The sequence below is a fragment of the Prinia subflava genome, chromosome 5, assembly GCF_021018805.1.
Source record: "Prinia subflava isolate CZ2003 ecotype Zambia chromosome 5, Cam_Psub_1.2, whole genome shotgun sequence".
Classification (NCBI taxonomy): domain Eukaryota; kingdom Metazoa; phylum Chordata; class Aves; order Passeriformes; family Cisticolidae; genus Prinia; species Prinia subflava.
The window spans coordinates 30,947,308-30,969,729 of record NC_086251.1 but is presented as its reverse complement, the minus strand read 5'-3'; the positions used below and the strand labels follow the sequence as shown (position 1 = coordinate 30,969,729).

The 22,422-nt window shown below is 37.3% G+C and overlaps 1 protein-coding gene across 8 annotated transcripts in view; it reads left to right on the top strand.

Annotated features, from left to right (window-relative positions):
* Nucleotides 1–22,422, top strand: part of GPHN (gephyrin) — a 274,022-nt gene that overhangs the window by 224,002 nt on the left and 27,598 nt on the right. For all 8 annotated transcript variants that reach the window (XM_063398778.1, XM_063398783.1, XM_063398782.1 and 5 more), the window contains 8 exons: nt 32–74; nt 2,002–2,139; nt 7,452–7,544; nt 10,535–10,590; nt 15,170–15,289; nt 19,380–19,438; nt 19,626–19,779; nt 21,623–21,744. In XM_063398778.1, coding sequence (XP_063254848.1) covers nt 32–74; nt 2,002–2,139; nt 7,452–7,544; nt 10,535–10,590; nt 15,170–15,289; nt 19,380–19,438; nt 19,626–19,779; nt 21,623–21,744 — 785 coding nt within the window. The remainder of the gene's footprint in view (nt 1–31; nt 75–2,001; nt 2,140–7,451; nt 7,545–10,534; nt 10,591–15,169; nt 15,290–19,379; nt 19,439–19,625; nt 19,780–21,622; nt 21,745–22,422) is intronic.

Here is a 22,422-nt window from a genome sequence, read left to right as displayed (position 1 = left end):
GTAGCTCATAGACTCTGTGCTCTCTCTGCAGGTCCAGTCTAGGTGCAGCAGCAAGGAGAACATCCTCAGAGCAAGTAAGTGCAGAAACTTCATAGCTCTATTGGGAAACCAGGACTGCTCAGAAGACAGCGAGTGATAGTCAGGTCAGAGGTGGGACTAAGTGGGTTTGCAGCAGAAATTTAGTAACTTAAGACAGAGAAATCCAGTCCAAAGGTAAAACCATAAATAGTTCATTATGTTCATGTATTACTGGAGAGTCACCTTTTCACTTATTCTTCCAAGTTGTTTTTCTAATGACACAGAGATCTGTGTTGCTTGTGATGTTTTGTAGTGAATGATCATGTGTGGGTGGGTTTATGGGCAAGAATTGACACTCAAAGACAATGAAAATGGACATTCTCAACTTGAATATACATTATTTTTATTTTCATATTTGAACATGAATTTGAATGTTTGATTACATAGAACCAAACCAAAAAATGCAAAGGTTAAGAATTCACATTTGATCCAAATGATGTCTAGTTTAATTTGCACAATTCTTTTTCTTTGTGTTGTGGGAATCTTTTCTAGTCTAAAATTTGATCCACCATATGTGAGTGTGTATATATATATGTATAATAACAGGACTAGGAAGTTGTTTTGGTGGTAAAAGAGCAGGCTGTCAAGAATTTTCTACCTTATGCAACCAATTGAATTAGCTGCTTCAAAGCTAGAGGATTATTTTGTTGTACAAAATGCAGCTTAATGTAAGTAGCTATTTTTAGAGCTATCTGACATTTCACATTAGTGAAAGATAACTTGCTAAAGTCTGAGGAATTAATATAATTTTTGTGTAATTAAAGTACCATTTAGTAATTTTATAATTTTAAAAAAATCATTTGTTTGTCTCTGTGTCTATTTAAGTCTGTGATACCTCCAATAGAAGAGTTAGCTTTTGATTGTAGGAAAAAATGGGAGAGGGAAAGGTTAGTAGTTATACCAGCTTCTTTCTTCCTTTCTTCATTAATGTTATTCGTGCTAGTTTTAAACCTAAAGGGGCTATATTTTCCTGGCTTTTCTTGCAGAAATAATGGATGTTACTTCTGGTGTTAGAAAAAAGATGTCAGAGATTAGGAAATTTTATCTATTTTCAAAAAGTCTGTGTTGGAAAATGTATTTCTCAGAAGATTTTAACAGAACCTTTGACTTAAGCAGATGACATGCATTAGGGACAGACTTGCTTGTCTGAAGGTTGTTCTCTGGGGATCATTTGAAGCATTCAAAACCTGTGAATTCTATCACTTCTTAAGGTTCAAAGAAGTGAAATGTGAGTTTCTGAAGTAGCTAGCAGTGAGTTTTAAGTAGCAGAGAAATTACTGCTAGAAGTGATCGGGAAAAGTAAGCTTTCCTTAAGTTGTCCTACTGCCTTCACTCTAACCACACATTTAAACAAGACTTTACTATGGTAAAGATGACAAAATCTTGACAATGGGTAGGATGCCCACTAGCTGGAGACACTGTCTGCTGACTTGACTGCCCAGTGATTTCACTGTGCTCTCCCTGTCTTCCTTTCAAACCTTTTGACTCCCATCTCACTCTTGGATTGTAGGCTCACTGGCACAGAGTCCATTGTTGTGCTTTATCTATGCACGGCACAGAGCATGTTGAGATGTGATTGTGCAGAACAGAATGGAGTGAATTGTCCTGAGTTCACAGAACTGAATTTGTCTCAGTTTATCATCCTCAGTGTAAAATACTACATCACCTAGAAGGGCTTCTCTTTCAGATTAACCAATCTTTTCATGCTCATCAAGACTTCTACTATGTTCTTCATTATAGATAAGGATATATACTCTCTGGATTCTAGCTGAGTACAATGTCTTCCCAGTGTTGGACATGAAAGCTCAATAGTGATAACTAATCTAATTTACTCCAAAGTGCCAGATGAGTTTCAGTGAAATGGTTTAAATGAACATCACTACACGAATGTAGCACACACGCACTTGTTCTTTCTCCTTGCAGGTCACAGCGCTGTTGACATTACCAAGGTAGCAAGAAGACATCGCATGTCTCCATTCCCATTGACATCTATGGACAAGGCCTTCATCACAGTTCTGGAGATGACCCCAGTGCTTGGAACAGAAATCATCAATTACAGAGGTATGTTAAGCTGGATTCTTTGTGAGCATAAGGGTCTTTATTTCCCTATTGGGCAACCTCCTTGCTCTTTTATCAACCTTGTGAGGTGTCTGAAACAGTGCTTTCTCCAGGAGAAACTGCTTTACAAAATACCAGTAATAGGGGAAATCTTTCAAAGTTAGAAGAATGTCAGTTGAACTCAATGGTGCTTCCTGAAGGAGTCTGTAATGGAACGCTAATAAAATACATTAATTAATTTTCTTCCTGTTTGTATTATCTGCAGCAAACATATTATACTCAACCTGAATGTGCCTCAGTACACTTTTGTAGATGCCAAGTAACACTAAGCTGTGTACTGTGATTGGTTCCCCCTGTCATCTTACTGTGGAAGATTCTCACTAAGCCACTTTCCTGAGATTAATGATCAAAGCAAAGTGATTATTGATTCCAGATCACTTTTTCCTATGTCTGTATCTTTAACAGTTCATTTCAGTCTCTTTTTCCAATTTCTAGTTAGCCTACTAGTCATTCCAGAATTTTCCTCCTCATAAATACAATTCCTTTTCTATTCTACCACTGTGATCTTTTTCTGAAATTACTTCCTTTTAATGTTTCATCTGTCAAAACTTGGCAATTAAAGAGTTACTGGTTTTGATTTATATGGTGAGGTTGACTTCAAAACCACCGAACAGCAAGCAAAATGTCAGACTTTGTGACTGTATCTATACTCATGAATAGGTAGGGATAGAAGAAGTGATTTTCTGGCCCTAAAAGGAATTGGTAAGGCACCTCTCATGTTTATTCAGCTAAACTATCCTCCTTCCTGAAATACTGTGTTCATAGCATCTATTAGGTGCCTCCCTAAGCTTCTGTTATTCCAAACATCAAACCTAGGTGTTATCTGGCAGAATGTTCTCAGCATATATCAAAACCATGACAGGAAATATGCTGACAAGTAAACCTAAACTAGGTAGGGAAGCAGAAACTTCTTCCAGGGATTCTTCCAGGGTGTCCAAAAGTAAAGTGGTGAGTGAAGAGATTGTGGACCTATAAACCTCGAAAGGCAAAGCCATTTATGACATTGGTGTGCTACAGACAGTGGAGAGGCACAAACGGTTTCTGAATGCCATATTCTGTCTTCTGGCTTGGAAGTTCAAAGTTTCCATACTCTTTGCCAATTCTTTGTGCTACCAGAAGCCCTCAAGATGTCTTCATATTGGCATACTGATTTAGCAGACTGTATGTAATATCACACCTATGCATTTAGTGGCTCTAAGCAGAGTTCAGTGCTCCCCTGTGCCTTGGCAGCAGGATTTCTGAGAAAATGCTCCATATCCTGCATTCAGAACAGCACCAATACTGGATCAACAAGGAATATGCATAATACACCCTGCACTTCCATAATGGTGTGCAGATTAGAAGGCACTAAGGCATAAATGCCTGAGCATAACTATTGGGCTTTTTTGGGTAGCTGTCAGTTAAGTGTCTTCTCTAAGACACTGAACAATATGATGAGCTGCGGGTTTGGGTACATTTAGTCCAAATAAATGCTAGGTGTGCAACCCTGAGCTCCTGAAATAAAGGATGAAAGACTGGCATCTGCCTCCCTGAAAAATAAGCACATCAAATATTTCTTTTGGTATGTTAGATACAGTTAAGGTACTGTAGGATTATTATTCTTCTTTGAATAAAGTAAATTTTGATTCTAAATCCAGAACATATGTATTGTTATTCCTGGCATTCTTATTTCTTTCAAAAATAATTAACTGACTCTGCTGAATCACTTTAATTTTGACCCTCTTCCCTCTCACCCAAAACACAAGATTGATGGTAACATTAGTAGGTTCAGAGACAGATTCTTGATTTAATGTTCACATAATTATACCAGCAATTCCTTCATATTTTTGCACTGTAGTGCAAAATCTTTCTTGCAATTTATTTTTCAAGTAGTATACAGTTATTTTAGCACTGTAAGATTTCCAAGTATATAGTATGAGATTTCAGGACTGAGCCTATAAGAGACAGCCTAAACAACATGTCTGTGTCTGTGACACTGCAAATTCAATTCTCTTAGTCTACAGCTGCAAATCTCAAGATGGAAGTGCATTTCCAGAAGTTCTTAGATGATTACCATAATGTTACATAACATACAGACAAATGCATAGAGTTGTTTTGTATGGGGGGGATGTGTGTGTGTGCACTTACGTGTTTCATAAAAGAATTTTGAAGAGTGTAATGAATTAAGAACCAAATTTTCAATTCGTTACAAGTACTTTGGGTTTTTTTGTTAATATACATTTAATTTCTGAAAATTGTAAAAATTTAGTTCTGGAGATCTGAAACAGTATTTAGAAAAGCACTCTTGTGCTGTGTTTGGGGTTTTTTTGTGGTTTTGTGTCTTGAATTACCACTGAGCTTCTGAAAACTGTCTTTCAGGAGCACAGTTTCTCTCCAAGGAAAGTGAAATGTGCAAAATTCTAGGAATGCTAATTGCCTAATTAATTTAACCTTATGTAGTTAAAACTAAACATATTTCCCAGCATTCATGCTCCTAAATAAAGCTGCTAAATGTTACTCTGTACAAATACCCATTACAGTCCTGATTTTGTTCTTGATTAAGTCAAGGTATGCTGTAGTCTCACAGATTTATCTGTTCTCTCCTAGCATAAGGGAGAGGGTTATTGAAGTTATCTTTTGAAACATGACTTTCACACTGCTGTGTTGCTCAGTGACTGTATAGATCATTTAACCTCTTTCATATTTTTAAAAAATGGACAGTACTAAAACATTTTACAAAGGTGTCATAAACCAAAGGCATCCGAAGCATATTTCTCACCTGCCATCCCCCAATTAGGCTTTTATTCCAAATAAATGCAGTTACCTGAGTATAGCTCTGTGGGCATGTAAGGTTAAGTTTTTAGACAACACAATCATGATTATTCTGAAATGAAGAAGATGCAGAAGTTTAATTGATAATAAAATTATAATGCAGAAGCATCTACATTTTATGAGCTTAAGGCAGAGAACAGCACATTTATTCTGGTCTAGTCCAAGAGCCTAACTGATTCTTTTGGTAGCATTGACTTTTCATATCACACTGAAGTGCTACCAGGGCAGTATTTACAAAATCTGTCACTTCCTAGTACAAGATCTGTCTTATTGCTGTGCCCCAGAGAAATCAAAATTCTTCACAGAACTGTACCAGGTTCACCACCTAAGCTTAACGAGTACTCATATTTTAAAAGTGAGTTTAATGGAATCCTCCATTTTGTGTCAGAAAGCTATGGGCATCACAAGGGGCAGTTTGATGACATTAAAATAATTCAGAATATCTTTCTGAATTAGAATGAATCAAAATAGGGTCAAACTGTATTTTTAGAATAATTTCTTAAATGAAAGAGAGTACAGAGGTAATCAAGTTTGTCCTCTAGTTGCTGACTTGCTTCATTTTAATTGCCTAAGGCTGCTTCAGCAAATAATTCTTACATTTTTCTTCTTCTAATGAAACTCATTCCCATTATTGGCTATTCCCATTTATTCCTTTCAAATATTGCATGGCAGTATGCCAAGAACACACCGTTCAACTTTGCTCTAATTGGTGTGATTTTGCATGCAGACAAGAAGCAAAATGAAGGCACAACATGCCTGCTAAAATTGGAAGTATCACTTTTGTATGAGATTTTGTGCATCTATGAACAAAGGGTGGTTTTGCTAGGCCTTTGATAGCTGCCTTTTCTGTGCTATAATTTAAATGTCTGTGTCTGCATTCTTTTACTCAGTGCAAGTGTACAAGCTTTTGTGAGCTTTCTAATAACTTCTATATTGTGTATCACAGGCGCTGACTTGCAGATTTGCACAGGTGAATTAATGGCCATTACAAAGGTGCTTTTCTAGTTGCTTTAACAGGTTTCAGCAGCATTTTCATGGCAATACTTATTTCAGCAATGCAGCATGAATAGTAACTTGAGGCTGAAAGTTGATACATACAGATGTGCGCACAATGATGTTATAGTTACAGTAATTAATTGGTAACTTAATCATTTTATGTTAATAAGTAAAATATAATCTTCATTGTAACACCACCTCACTGGAGCTGAACATTTTCAGCTTGAGTAGGTGCACTTTTTAACCAAATCTGTCCCTTCAGCGGGCGGCGCTAGCTCTTCTGCCTTCCCCGTGAATCCGGAACCACGCAGACTTCCCTGTCTGCAAAATAAGAAACACTCTTGATGCACTCCTCTTTTTTGGCATGTTTCAAAGGTCATAATCTCTAGAGCACATATCCATGCAAATTCTCCTGGCAGAAATAATCATGCATCTACTCAGTCATACTTTCAGCTGGATATTGCCTTGCAGTGCCACGATGCCCCCTAGGAGCCGTGGCCTCTGTTATGAGCAGGGCTTCCCTTCTTCTGCTCAGACATACTGGAATCAAGCCAGTCTCAGTAGTTGTGGCCCATGTGTCCCTTCCTAGCACATCTAATCACACATGTAATAAGTCTGCTTCCTCTCTCACACTATATCAAGGGGCAAGTTACATATTTTCCACTCTGTTCCATATCATACTAAAAAATAAAGCTCTTGCTGGTGTCATAAAAGTACCAGCCACTTGAATGAGGGTGAAGTAATTCATATCAGTCTCTACAGGCAGGCTGAGCCAAATTACAACTCATCAGTCATAGTTGCTAATTGAAGAGAGAGAGTATGTTTGAAACAGCTATTAAAATATTTAGAACTATAACAGATAAATTTATATAAATAATTCTGACACTTACGTGCACTCACCCTCCATTAAGCAGAAATGCTTTCAACAATTAGGTGAAGCTAATCTATTGCGAAACTTCTTTGTCAATTTATGAAAACTGGTCCATTGTTATTGTTCTCAGTTCATCACCTCTCACCTTCTGTGCACAAGATTCACTTTTAAAATGTCATTTTACAAGTTTTTTAAAAAGAAATTTAATAAAAATTAAAGGAAAATAAAGAAAATGTGTATATTTAAGAGATCTTAGGGGGAACTTGTCCTGAAGAAACAAATACTTGTTTTTCTGGCTGGTCCTTAATCAGAGCTATCACCTTCGAGTTTGGATACTTGGCATTCAGATCTACTGTCAGTAGTTTCACCATAACCAGGAGCACAGACTTAAATCCCTTATCATTACTTTCAGATTTTAGTCTTTTTTCCTGTCTGTAGAGTCAAAAATCAAAAGCCTGAGAGATCTGTATGTCCCATACACATACATTTCACCTATTGGAGGGCATGGCTGTTAACTTCATTTCCCCCTTTCACTCACTGTACTGACACAGAGCATGGTCTTTTCTCTTTTTTCTAGATGGAATGGGGCGAGTCCTTGCTCAAGATGTATATGCAAAAGATAATCTACCACCATTTCCAGCATCAGTAAAAGATGGTTATGCTGTCAGAGGTAAACACTTGCTTCGTGGATGTGAAGTGTAGTGTCTGTTACTTTATAACATGTTAATTCACCTGTTTTGGATTCAGCAGGGGTTATTTTAGTTTGATTTGATACAGATCATTGCTGAGGTCACAGTTATATAAAATGCAACTGTCTTGAAGGAAGGCCATAAAGCCAAGTTCAGATCTTCTAAGTGGATACACGTGCACAGTATCATGTGCACCTCTGTTGCTCGCGAATTTCTTGGAAATATTTAGAATTCAGGACAATAACAGAACATCTACTTCTAATTATGGATTCATCTTCTAGTCCTCTGTTGTTGATTTAATGAGGATTTTCTTATATATATATTACTTGGTTGAACTGTTACAGGTATTGATTACCTCAAAGAATTTTCAAAAAACTTACCATAATGTTCTCTTATGGACACACCTCAAAAAAAGAGGTTCTTACTTTAAAGATACTGCAGCTGCCATATATAAATAAAATTAGTTGTATATCTTTATTCATTTCAAGCAGCAAATATGATTTCCCAAGAGACCTGGGTTCATACTCTGCTTTGCCACTAGGTGCTGCATCATCTTGAGCCAGTTGCTTCTCTGTGCATCTGTTTTTCCTTTTGTAAAGTGAGAATATTGATGCTCACCTCATATGTCTATGAAGGAAATCTAAAATGTACAGAATTGAACATCACACTAGTAGTGATTTAATTGTGTCAGTGGTTGAATCATCATAACATCATGTTGAAATTTGTACACAATAGCAAACTTTCTTCTAGGGACATTAAATACCTTTGTTGTTACTGGCAGTTGAAACCATGGAAAGCAACTGCTCGTGATATAAACTGTCTGCAGACCCAGGCAATGGATTTAACCCAGTAGCTTCCCCATACATTTGATATAAAAATAAAATTTCAGGTCCACAAGATGAGTGTGTGAGAGAGACAGACAGACCAAAATTGACTAGTAATAGCAGGAAGGGAGTGCATATGTAGCCAGAGAAATACAGGTATTGTAACACTGAGAAAAGCTAAGAGAGTGAGCTTTGAGTAGAATGCTGAGTGACAAGGGCCTTGGGATCAAGCCAGTGCTGTTTTGTAGCCTGATTGCTGCAGGGTAAGGCAAAGCACGAGTACAGTCTCAGTAACAATGCAGAATGAGCAGAGTGATCATGAACACCATTTTCAACAATTTCTGTCAGAACCAGCACACAAACCCTAATCTTGGTGGTGGATTCAAGCAGAGTAACACTGAGATGTTTGAATGTGTCCAGAGAAGGACACTAAAGCTGGTGGAAGGGCTGGAAGGAATGTCCTGTGAGGAGCAGCTGAGGACTTTGGGTTTGTCTTGTTAGAATAAAAGTATGTGGAGAGGTGACGTCGTGGCTCTCTACAGCTCCTGCAGAGGGGAAGGGCACAGGGTGGCCAGTGACATCATGTGTGCATGGTTCAAAGCCAGGGAAAGTTTAGGTTGGACATCAGGAAATACTGCTTCACCAAGAGGGTGGGCAGACACTGGAACAGACTTCCTAGAGAGTAGGTTGATGCCCCAAGCCTGTCTGTGTGTCAAAGGCATTTGAACAATGCCTTTAATAATTTGCTTTACATTTTGCACTGAATTGATCAGAGTGTTCTATTCTGTTCTATATATTATATTATATTCTGTTCTGCTATACTGTTTTGTTCTATTCTTATTATTCTTGTGAGCCTGTTATCTTAGGATGTGAAAAAAAAAGCTTTTAGGCAGAGACAATGTTTACTACATTAATGGATACTTCTTACAGAAAGATTGGGGATTAGCTTTCAATGGCATAACATCTGCCCAAACCCCTGTTCTTTTCTCATTTTATATCAGTTGTGCATCATCTATAAACTTTGTCTCTGTATTATTGTTAGTGGGGGAATAAAATCTAGTTCAGTACCATTTTATCAGGTTTAAAATAATTTAGCTATTAGAGATTTCTTTCTCTTCTTTTGCTGAATTAACCAAGTGCATTTTTTTCAGTGAAGGTCTAACTTTTCAGTAGTATTACATGCATCATTCATGGATATCTAGTTGAAGAGTCCTTTTCTACTTTTTTATTTTAGAGTTCACTCTAAAGCTCATAGATTAGTCTGTTTGATAGGCTTTTAAAGCAAAGTTAATTATTAGTCCTCAAACATGACTAAATACCATAGATAATGATAATGATTTGCAAAGCTGCAGCCAATGCATGAGTACAAATGTGATAAATCACAGATTGAATAGACATCCTTCCTGAGAGTAGTTCTTCTTGATACAAGGTTACCTAAGTGTATATACAGGGCTCCTGAAGTAAAACACAAGTTATTAAGATAAAGGTTGTCACTGATTAGACATCATCTCTAGGAAATCAACTTTTGACAGCTACAGATTTAAAATTAGCACAGATTTAAATGTGATCGTTGGAGCCTACTTTGAGCACTCTTGGCAGCATGACTGCTGTGCTTGGAAAGGCAGAGTTGCTTGTGCTTCACACATGCTTCCCACCATGGTAAAGCCTATAATACCACTAATGCAGCTTGCTTAAAGACCTTTGAGGCAGGCAGGAGTTTAAATGTCATTAGTAATTGTGCCTTCCTTGTCCCTGTAAAAATGCAGATTTGCTAAATTGGAAGTCCTGAAGACTTGCTAAATCAGTGATCTCTGACTCCTAATTTTCAGTATTGCAGTACTGTCATGAACACCCTTAAATCTTTGTTATTAATGTAATTCCTCCTAGTCTTCATTTACATGACCTCATACTGCCCAGAAAATTTCAGTTAAAAATACTCTGCTCTCTAGAACCTGTGTTTTTCAAAATAATAAACACACCTCAAAGGACCTAAAAGGTAAAATATTTGCAGAACTTCTATAACCTTAGTCATGCTAACATTGAGGAACTGAATGTTAGATCATCTTTGCTCTTCTCCTGCTCTTAATTTATAATGCCATCATTTGTTTTGGTTCAGTGTTTACTATTTGTGTTGTCCCTCTTAACAGCTGCTGATGGCCCAGGAGATCGATTCATTATAGGGGAATCCCAGGCTGGTGAGCAGGTAAGCACAGTTTCTTTTCTCTTTTATTAAAGTATTTTTCTTCTGCAAGATTTTGCTTTGTATTTTTACAAGCCTTGCTAGTGCTCCAGAATTCAATAGTCTTGGATGTGGTGTGAAGTAGGACACAGCTGCACTGACCCTCCTGCTATGTGCCTTGGGACATGATTTCAGAAAGTGAGGTAGTACAGTTACATAAGGAACTAACAAGGATATCCCAAAATACTTCAGAGCATTGTGCTGACATGTCTGATAGGAGTGCATACAGAAATGTTCTGCCCTGGTACAATGTTGGAGGACATGAGATTTCTAGTGGTGCAACAATTCATAAACAGAGAACAGTATGATCTAACTCCCTCTTGCTGACAGATTTTTAAAGGATGTCAGCCCAATAACTGTTTTCATAACATGCTTCCATTTTTCACACTGATACTTGCAAAATGAAGTGTATAAAATTTTTATTAAGCTTTTACAGATGGGTAACAGATCAGAACAATTTTGAGGAAGCCTGGCAGCAGCCTGGTTTGGGGCTGGTTTGTGAGAAGTGTGTTTGTGCACCTTAGCAGATAAATGGGTTGGTTCTAAAAGCAAGTTGAGGCATGACCTGTTTGTGACCTGCTGTGCTCTATAAATATTCATGAAAAGACGCATTTCATGATTTGCTCTCATATTCAAGAGCACATTTAATGAAAGTTCTGTACTAATGCTGGAGTAATGGGAAGAAATCAGTTATGTTCAACTACTGTTATTCTGTCCATTTAATTATACCTGCCAGCCATGTTCAGGGAAAACATGAGTTAGTCCAAAATGTTTCTCCAGCTGTTTCAAGTCCTGATTTATAATTCTGTGTATTGTATGTGAAATGATGGAGAAAGGGATGAGTAATAGGCAAAACTGAGGATTTTGTAGTGCATCCTTTTTGACTGCTGAACAAAAAAATCCAAGAAAAATTCACATATTTCAAAAGCTGTACCAGGTTTTAGAAGTATTACCAGTGACAGGATTATTCAAATTTTTTTGAAGGACTCAAACTGTCTCTAAATATGTAATAGGCAATTAGCCATATCATGGCTAATCATGATAGATAGGAAGAATTGTAAAAATTATTTTTGCTTTAGGTCCCATCCATCATCGTGAATTATACTTAGCTCTAATAGACACCTTCTCAGTGCTGGTATTCGTGTGAACTTAGATTAATGGATCTGTTGTACAAAATACGTAAAATTACTTTAAATTCTAAAAAAAACTAAAGCAAATCAATTCAGCAGTTTTTTAACCTGCCTTATATTTTCAGCCTTCTGACTGCATTTTCAACCATTGGTCCAGAATCCAAAAGACTTGACAACTATTTTTACAACCCTTTTTATGATCACTACAAAATAACAAGAACCGGCAGAGCAACCCGCTGAATTATCACTCCTATCACTATTCCCCTGTCACCAGTATTATCATTTTGCTAGGTAAATATCACAGCACAGTGTTGCTTAAAAGCAATACTGTTGAAGTTGCCTCTAATGGGGAATACTTCCCATTAGAGGTCTGGAGTGTTTCAGTGTCCTAATCAGTTCAGCAGGTTTGTACAAAAGATAAAAGGGCAAATGGAAGCTGCTTCCCTCCTACAAAGTTCAAGAGCTCACAAATGTCTCTCTACAGGGACAGTCTGTCCTCCCGGATTACGGGGAATAGGAAAGCTGTGGCAAGGAGCAAAAATTGGGTGGGAAGCAGGCATGCAAAGAGAGGCTATTTCTGAAAATACCAGTGGCAAGTTAGAAAAACAAGGCTGTTGACCTCAGAATAATTGGTCAAAGTTTTTTTCTGGGGCAAACACATCTTCAGGTTCATCTCCTTCCCAAGAAATTATTTATAGCCTTGGAAGGCTCCTCAGTCTCATTTCACCCTTCAGTCACTCTCAGCAGCAACATTCTGCTTTTCATGTTACAGACCAATTAACAGAATGATTCACAGCAGGGAGTTCAAAATAGATTTCGATTTGGCTCCTCCTGTAGAGAAAAAGGTTATGTAAATGCTAGTAGCAAGGAAGAAGATGGGACTGAGAATTGTAGGGAGGTCATATAGCCAAGTTGGACATTTCTGTATCAATTTTTAAAAGGTTCATGGATGATTCTGAATCGCACAGGACAGCTGTAGTCATGCGCAGGGGAAAATGCCTGAGATAGGAGTTGTGCTTAGTAGATGATTTCTGGGCTTTATTCAGTGACTAAAATTGAGTAGATTATCAGTAATGAAGGCAAAGGACAGAAACCAGTATTGCCCCATTGCAAGTGAGATCTCAAAGGCATTTAGAAGAGCTTCTGTAAAATTTTTGCACATTAATATGTTTTCTGAGAAGCAATCATTTCTTTATCTTCATAGTCTCTGTCACAGAGGAGCACAGCCCTAGAGATTCACAAATAAATCTGATGGTTGACTTTTGTTCATAAAGTTAATCTGATCTAATTCTCAGCAGACAAAAAGGAAATTAAATATATGAGCAACATAACCAGGTCTAAAAGCAATTGTATCATGAATTTGTTTAAATGTATCACATCATTGCATCTCAGAAAATTAACTCATCTAGCAATAAACTCCAAAAACATGGTTACTTACAGCACATTATATCACCATAAGCGCTGATTTGTGACAGTAGTAGATATTTTGTATTCTTTGTAATGTTTTTTAAATGGGACAAAATTTTTGTGCAATACATTTTCCTCTGAAATTTGTCATTTAAGCCAGCAATATTTAGTAAGTTCAAAACAATATTACCTATTTGTAATGTACCGTTAGATTATATCTACAATGGCATGCAAAATACATAATCCAAGGCGTCAGCTTTGCCTTTTGTAACTTTTCTTTACATAAAAATCAAAATTACATACTAGATAGCATTATTTTCCCTTTTAAGCAGCTTTAGTATAAATGGCAGTATCTCTCCTATCCATCCACAACTCCTTGAATAGTCTGTGGTGAGGAATAAATGCCATTTTCTTAAAAGTGGGGGGTTTTTATTTCATCTGGTTTAGATACCTACATTAGGATAGCATGAATCTTGCCCTAAAAATACACTGTGACATAGGGCAAGTGTGGGATTTTATTTATGTTCTTCTCCAAGGATATTAGATTGCCATTACCTGCAGAAAAGGGTCAAGATTCAATCAGTTCTAGGCTCAGTTGTTTCTTGGAATACGAAGGTCACTGTGATACTGTGGTAAGCCAGATAAAAACCATCCCCAGCCTTTTCCTAGGGCTTCTGTCTCAAAAGTGTGAAATACACACATTTCAAAGTAAAATTCACCTCTCAGAGCTTATGGCAGTGCTGAAGTGCAGTGGAAGAATGGGCAAGGCAAACAGCATTGTGCAGCTGAAATGCTGACCACTGGCCTAGAGTTTGGTCGTGTCTGTCAGCCTCCTGACAAAAGTCATGGAGTAAATTCCTGCTGGGCAGGAGCAGGTCCTGGGCAGTACTGCCTGCAACCTCTGGGTTGCTGCCAAACGTGTGCTAATTACAGTTTGGGAAGTCCTGGATGTATTCCAGCACTGCATATGGAATACAGAGTCAATCTGCATGTGAGTTCTATGTGTGACACACACAGAACGTGTTGCTCTGATCACAGCTGCGTAGATCTGTGTGCAGCACATGTTCACTTACAACAGTGAAAGCTAAATAAGCCAGGCTTACTGCAGTGCTGTGGGGAGCCAACAATGAAATCTCAGTCATCATATCAGCTTCTTTTAGTTTCATTTTTGTAGGAATTTTTGTTAGTTATTTATTTCTTAAATAGTTATGGTCAAATTACAGTTTTAGCCTGGATTGTGACAAGTGTTTATTAAAATAGTCTGCCTCGTGAGAAGTGTTATTAAAATGATATAATTTGTTTTATCATGTTGTTCTGATATTTTTCTATTCTTTGCACTGCTCCTGCTGAAATTTTTTAATATCAATTTTAGGTTATTCTAAACTGAGCCTCACAAAGATATGTATTCTCTGTGAACTAGTATTGAGCTGTCTCAGTGTTCAGAAATCTGCTTAAAAATTAAGCAATTTGTTACATTATTATATTGCAACCAATTATTATATATATATATGTAACTTTTTCTATTACATGTTGGTTCTTCATATATAGTGTGCTGGTAAAACAAAACAGAAGAAAAATCCAAAACCAAACCAAAGCAATTTCACCCCTGGCGACCAGAGCGCTCTGCAAAAATATTTATGTACTGAGAACTGCTAGATTTTTGTTCATGGAAGTTTCCAGAAGGTCACCATCTAACAGTTAAATTTCTAAGCCAGTTATTTTCTGTGCCAAGTATTTTTTTGCGTATCATATATTTCTTCTTCTCAAAGTTGTTCGTGTGATAGAAATACAAGGAGAAAAAATGGAAGCCACCTAATATGTGGCCATATAAATAAAGCCAGGTGTGAACTGGAGTTTATTGTACCTGTTGATATCACCCACAGTATATCAAGAGTTATGCTGCAAATAAGAATTCTGGTCTTTCAGATAGATTAATTACATAAAGCTCAAGTGGTTTGAATTTTTTTTTCCAATAGGAGATTAATTTCTGTTTTTTTAATTTTCAGCCAACTCAGACTGTGATGCCTGGTCAGGTAATGCGTGTTACAACTGGTGCTCCAATTCCGTGTGGTGCTGATGCAGTGGTGCAAGTGGAAGATACAGAGCTCATCAGGGAATCAGATGATGTGAGTCACAAGTTAAAAAACTCATTTTGCTTTTGTGTGCAGCAGTAAATGACACATGATACAATCCTGTAAATATGAAAGACAGTCATACAGAAAAGCTCTGCAGTAATCTCAGAAGTTTGAGGAGTTTTGCATCAGTTCCTAGTGGCAATTCTCACCTTTTCAAGCTGTGATAACAGTACCACAGACCTTCTTGTTCTGACTGATTTTTCATCAAAAGTGTTGAATGCTAACTCTGAAATGCTTGGGAGCATGATTTGAGTGAAAGGCAAATGCCTCCTGGAAATCCATGCCTACAGTCCAATTCAAATGCCTACTGTATTCACATTTTAAAATACAAAATACAGGCTAGCGGAAATCTCACCAAATAATAAGGGGAAATGTTTAAATAAATGTTGATTTCAGAATAATACATTGAATTACTGCTGATGTAATTAATGCTGAATATGCTTTTTTGTGGGAAAGTGAACTGTTCTAAGTGCCGCAAAATCCATAGGGTGATGACCTGGGTTCTTTTAGACTGTGCCATGAAGACAGTTCTGTATTATCAGAGTGGGTCTTGTTTCAGCAAAGGTGAATTTGGTGGATTTTGGAGAATACTTCTACAAGTACCCTCCAATAAATCTGTTTAGAAAAGAAGCTTTGTTATGAAATGGGGAAGTAAATGCCTCCCAAGTTTTTTTCAACTACAACTAAGGTTTTTAAAAGACATTTGTGCTCCTTTAAAATGAGAGCATTACTGAATTTAAGACCTCTGAAAACCAAGAAATAGATAAGGTGCATATTCCTCCAGAATGTAGACATAATCCTGGTTTTGAACAGGTAGACATAATCCTGGTTTCCAGCTTACCTTTAAGTCATACTAGTGGATTGCCTTACAGATGCTACAAATAAGAACACAGAAAGAAAACACAGGAAAAAAATCACAGAAAAAATATGAATACTGTAGTACTAATTCTGTATGCACAGTTGTCTCAACATAGTGAAATGTGCTTTTTAAGAAGCAGAGGAGCTCTCTGTAGACAACTTGATTCCAAAGAGTCCACCTTAGACTTCCTTTGTGTTGCTGTGTTTGCTTCTGAATCCCAACTCTGATTTCAAGGCACTATCATCATGTTTGCAGTCATCTGAGAGACTTCAAGGCAAGAAGATACGCCTCTTATTGACACAACTTCCAAGTTCAGCTTTGGAATGAACCCTGTATGGTTCTGTGCTCAGATCAGCCTCTGCTCTAGTGCTGCTGTTCTGACAAGCTGTTCCATTTCACCACAGCTCAGTGTCAGCATTGTGATTGCAGCTGGGGTGTAAGCAGGTGAATTCTAGTGCTCAAAACTGATAAAGACTGCAAAAACTGAAACCCATTCAGGATCCTTTCTCATGCCTTATGAATCTTATTAAATGCATAAGTTTTTACATCTAATGAACTCAGTGAGCTGTCTAGGCTGTTATTTTTCCTGTCAGGGAAATTATTGAAATTAGCAATTCTGCTTTGAGGTTACAGATGTATATGTATAGATTCTATCTTCCTGCAATGTGCACCATTGCCTTCACTGCTTGTTAATTGTTCAAATCACCTTACTGAGCAATTCTTTTGTGGCCATTCCCCACCTCATCTTGAGAGGACTATCACACTGCAGAGCAGCACATGTGGCAACCTTTTATTTTTCTACTTCTTCTTCTTTGGATGCCTTCCACTTTTTATGTGCATGTTCTCCTCTCCCTGTGAGAACAGATTATTTGGCTATGTGCTTAATTTTTTCACAAACGGTCAGCCAGCTTCTTTTTCCAGCCTGTAAGTATGGGATAGAACTCTTTCATTTCTGCTTGTCCTTGAATATACCACTTTATGAATCCTGTTCATAATAATTAGTATTGTTTAATTAATATGTTATTTTCTTCTCTTCCTTTTCTTGTCTGGGTGGCTACATATTTCAAGAATATTTTTCTTTTTAGTGTTAAGGACTTCTTCAGGGCTGGGATTTAACTGAAGTGAAATCTCTAACATCTGAAAAATGTTCTTCTGAAAAGGGTTTACTTTTCAAAGGAACTAATCCCATGAGTTCTAGTTGTGGTAGCAGTACTTAAATTTCATACCAAACATTCCCCAAATGACCTTAGAAGTCATGGGCCTGAAATGAAATACATCTATCCATCAGGAAGAAAAATTCTCATCAGCTTGCCAAATGCATATTCATTAAGAAACATCTACTCCCTTTTCATTTTGAGTTTTTATGTCACCTTGTAGGAGAAAGGAGCCCAGTTTGATCAACCAAAACAAGAGTTAGATCCTGCATCAAGCCAAAGCGTCAGTGTATCAGCCAACTGTCCACAGCCACCAAAACAAGCTACTCAGATATAGTTTAAAATGTATTAACACACAGCAAGGATGCTGCCTGACACACAGCAAAGGAAAGATCTTCTCAGCATAATGCCAGGTGTCTCTGCAAGCCCCTCTAGCCACCTTGAATTCTGTTGTATTCCTTAGGCATTCTGGGATGTCCCAGTTCCATAGGTGTCAATCTCTGTACATCACCGTGTTGTCCATAGACACACTTTCCACAGTGCCTTTTGGACCTGGGATTGCTGAATTCCTCAAAAGTCTTTTTTTTTTGTTATTTCCCCTAATCCAGGAGTCCTAAACAAGACCTTTTATATTACTCAAATGTATCATTGCCTCTCCTCTTGATTCCCTTAAAATCTTCCATCCATCTTTAAATGTTATCAAAGATACAGAAATTTCAAATCTTTATTATTGAACAATCACCAGAGTGTCATAAAAATAAAATAATTCTGGGACTAACCATTGCCCCAAATTTTTAGTGCAAGACTCAAGTGTCTTTTACAGCCTCAGCTGGCAGTAAGGGGGCAAAAGGCCATTCTGGGCACCAGCACAGCCAATTTGAACATTTACACACAAAAATAATTTCTTATACAAAAAGAGCAAGTACAAAAGAAACAGAGTTTGCAACAAAAGCTTCTGAAAAGCATATGAAAATACTGGGATAAAGTAAGAAATTTTTTGTTCATAATTTTCTGGTTTTCAGGGGTTTAAATTTTCACAGTAAAAAACCAGAATCCCAGTCTCTAATAACACATTTGTTAGCTTTAACTTTGGGGTCTTTAGTTTAGAGCATTTAGTTTGAACCCAGAAACTGAGGCCCACATCACCTCTAAGAAAAGATACAAGTCCCCGTGTCCAATACAACCCTACTGTTCTTGTAAGAATTCCAAGTGACCTGCCTTGTTTTTCTTGTAATATTGGTGTCTGATCTATAACTTTGAGGTATTTAAATACGAAGCACTACATGATAATGTAAAAACAGAATTTGTTCCAGTCTAAGGTTAGATTTATGCTACTGACAGGCTGGCACTATCTCAAAGCTGAGTGTATATATCATCAAACCATTTGCAGGGCTTGAAATTAAATATTAACAATATAGGTCGTGTGCCATTTATTGGCATTGAATGAATCACCGAACTATTGACATTCCAAACAAGGAAATGCATCAGACTTTTCAGGCCACTGTCTCTTGTTCACTGTAAATAAACAAGATTTATTCAGCCCCTTTCTGATTCATACAAGGCTCTCAAGTAGGAGTATCCACTACAGGAATCTACATGAAAATCCTGAAATAGCTGCAGCACATGGCTTCTTTCCACCTTTCTGCTAATGTAATGGGCCTACTGTCTGCCAGACTAATGGTCTGTTTGAAGTGTCAGCTTTGAAATGGTTTGACCAGATCAAGTTGGCTGAGAGGAGTGGAAAGAATCCACTCAGTATTCCAGATCAACAGATGTAACATAGGAAAGCTATATAAACACAGGTATCGTTAAAAAAAATAGGAAGCTAAAACGACATATTCAGTGCTGGTCCTCCCCTAGTGAGCTCATCATAAAGAGCATTTCCTAAAATGCTGTTCAGTTTTAGCACACATTGTGTTACAACCTTGACAAACAAATCAGGAGAACAATATGATGCTTAAACCATAATGTCTCAGTGTAATGAGTGCTGTAAGCTGTGTAGACTTATGAGAAATTAATCTTCTTTGAATAGCTCAGCTGACCATGTGTGATGTCCTTGTGTTTGTAGGGCACTGAAGAACTAGAAGTTCGAATCCTGGTGCAAGCTCGACCAGGCCAAGATATCAGGTCTGTATTTATTAAAATATTTCTGTAAGGTATGGAAAGGTTGATAAATTCCAGAGTAATTTTTTAATCATTAGTACTGACATTTTGACAGTCTAAATAAAGAGTGTCCATGGAGCAGGACCAAGGAAAGGTACTTTGAAACTCATTCTGTTTCTCTTTCGTGTTGTTTTTCTGTCCTGATTTTCAGACCCATAGGACATGACATTAAAAGAGGTGAATGTGTGCTGGCTAAAGGAACCCACATGGGCCCATCTGAGATTGGTCTCTTAGCAACTGTTGGAGTAACTGAAGTAGAAGTTAACAAGTTTCCAGTGGTTGCAGTAATGTCAACAGGGAATGAGGTAGGAAATTTGTTTAGAATTATAGTCTGAAATACTGTATTTTTTTTGAGGCAGTGTTTTGGTTCGTGACTTCCACCCTATTCCCCAGCAGACTCACTTTTTGAACTGCAACTCATGCTGACATGAGCTATTTTTGTGAGGCATCAACCCATAATTATCTGCTTGTGTTTTCTCCCTTAGGGGCTTTCTCACAGGTCTCACACTCTCTTTGCCAAAATTCTGGTAATGTATCCAACCATGTGCCAGCTGCTTTCCTCCTGCCAGCAAGGGAGAACCTGTGGGGTAGTCAGGGTTGTAATTCATGTTGCCAGCCACGAGTCATTTCTCTTAAGCAACACCCTCTATGTGTATAACACAAATGGCAGACAAGCTGTCTTTGAAAACTGAATAGTTCTACCAAATGCCTTCTTGCAGTATTGTGCCTCAAAATTCTTTCTAATAGTAGCACATGTTGAAATCCAGACACTCTCCTGTTGGTAGAACAGCAGACCAGCTTTATAGTTGCTTTAATTACATCAGAAAAATCAGGTTTAAGATTAATTTAATTTACTGTGTTTATATATGTTGTGTGCTGCCCCAGGCCAGCAACTATGCCCTCTCATTTCTTCCTGCAGTAGGACAGAGAAAGAATAGGAAGAGTAAAACCTAAAGAACACGTGGGTTGAGATACGTGGGTTAAGACAGCACAGAGGTTTTGACTGTCCTTTAAGACAAACTGTTTGAAATCCAGCCACGAATATCAACTCAGTAGCTGTATTCTCATACAGCTTGAATATGTTCAATTTTGAAAGATTTTGAAAACTTTTCATCAGTTGAATTTTGTCATCTGGTATACAGATTATTGCCAGATTTCATAGCGTAAACAGAGTGTGGCATGCAAGAACCAAACCGCTAACTGAGGAATAAATCCCTAGAGCTACAAGGATTACAGGTGGTGATTTTCTGATTAGTAACTTCCATATGATTGAAGATTCTTGTACATCAATAAAGGGTCCTTTACTGATGTGGGCATTCTCTTTTGTAAAATGTTAAGAGACCCTGCACAGTGGGTTTCTTTAATATCCTATGAAAATCTTCACAGAAACAGAGCTGCAAGCCAAAGCATAAAATTTACCCATGCTCCATTTTTCATTATTCTTTCCTTACTCCCTAATGCTGTGATTTTGACAGATACATTCTTATTAGGAATATTATTTACCTCCTATCAATATTGTATTGTCCTTTTGTGTCCTACATTAGAATTTCTAATATATATAAAGCATACATTTACATATATACATTTTGTAGATTAGCTTCCAAAATACATAACACATGTGAGGTAATTGCCACAATCTGCTATCTTGAGAGAAAGTTTTTAATCCAAAACAGTAATTGGTATAAGAACTCAGCAAAAGGCTTCTGTCTGTTAATCAGATGCAGCTTGTTGTATTTAAAAGACATCTTTTTTGGTAAGCAGACAATGAACTTCAAAATGTTCATTAATACCTTCAAATCTGATTAATCATATTAATGAAGTTCCCTTAAACCATTTAAAGAGGAACAATAATGTGAAAACTTAAAAGGTTTTTTTTGATTGCTAGTGTCTGAGATTAGAAGCCATGTACTCATAAGAAGTAAGAATGTTTTGCAGACATGAACCAGTAGAAACAAGCTAAACAATATGGAGGATTGGACTAAACAAGCACATCACATATCTCAAGGATTTAAATTCACTAAATCACTTTATACGTATGTTTCATGATATGTGTCTAAAAATACCCTGTCCAAGCTGAAGAAAAAGTTCTAACTTGTGTACAGCACAGTATTCCAAGGAGACTGACTGAGAGTGCTTCTGGTTTTATAGCTGCTGAATCCTGAGGATGACCTCTTGCCAGGAAAGATTCGGGACAGTAACCGTTCAACTCTCCTAGCTACAATCCAAGAACATGGCTATCCAACAATCAACTTGGGAATTGTGGGTGATAAGTAAGTACCACATGGTAGTAAAGATGTCACTTCATATTCATGTGATGCACTTTATGGCATCCATGGGAAAAAGAAATACCAGAGAAAACGTCACTCATTACGAGTGTCACAGTGTTGTGACAAGGCACATCTTGGAGAAAGTATTTCACCCTTTTCATTAGAGCAAGAAATAAGTCTCTTCTAATATTAGGACAAATCTTCTGAAAAAAAAATTATTTAATGGTATTTGATTTGTTTTGCATTCTGTTTGTTGAAACAGAGAATCTATTCCCTGTTGCAAATTGAATTTATTGCTTCAGTACCCTTCCAAGCACTATACTTAAAACACATAAGGAGAGACAGTTCTACAGCAGCTATACTTTTTTCTGGTCAAATAAAGGGAGAAGGGAAATTTCTCTCAGAGTTTACTTTCCATGCCAAAATTAACTTAGAGTATGAGATTTTGTCATATTCTGAGTAATTGTCTTTTGAGGAAGGCACCACTGCTGCATATTGCTCAACATATCCAGAAATACGTGGAAGATTTTTTTTTTCTACTTTATTGGTCTTTGATTGCCACAGAGTAGCACCCTACCAATCAGTCTTTCTGGTCGTCTCACAGAGATTGCTCCTTGTTTCCCAGTGGCAGTGAAGTGACATCTCTTAGGAGCTCTAGGATAAGTGATTGAAGTGTTCAGT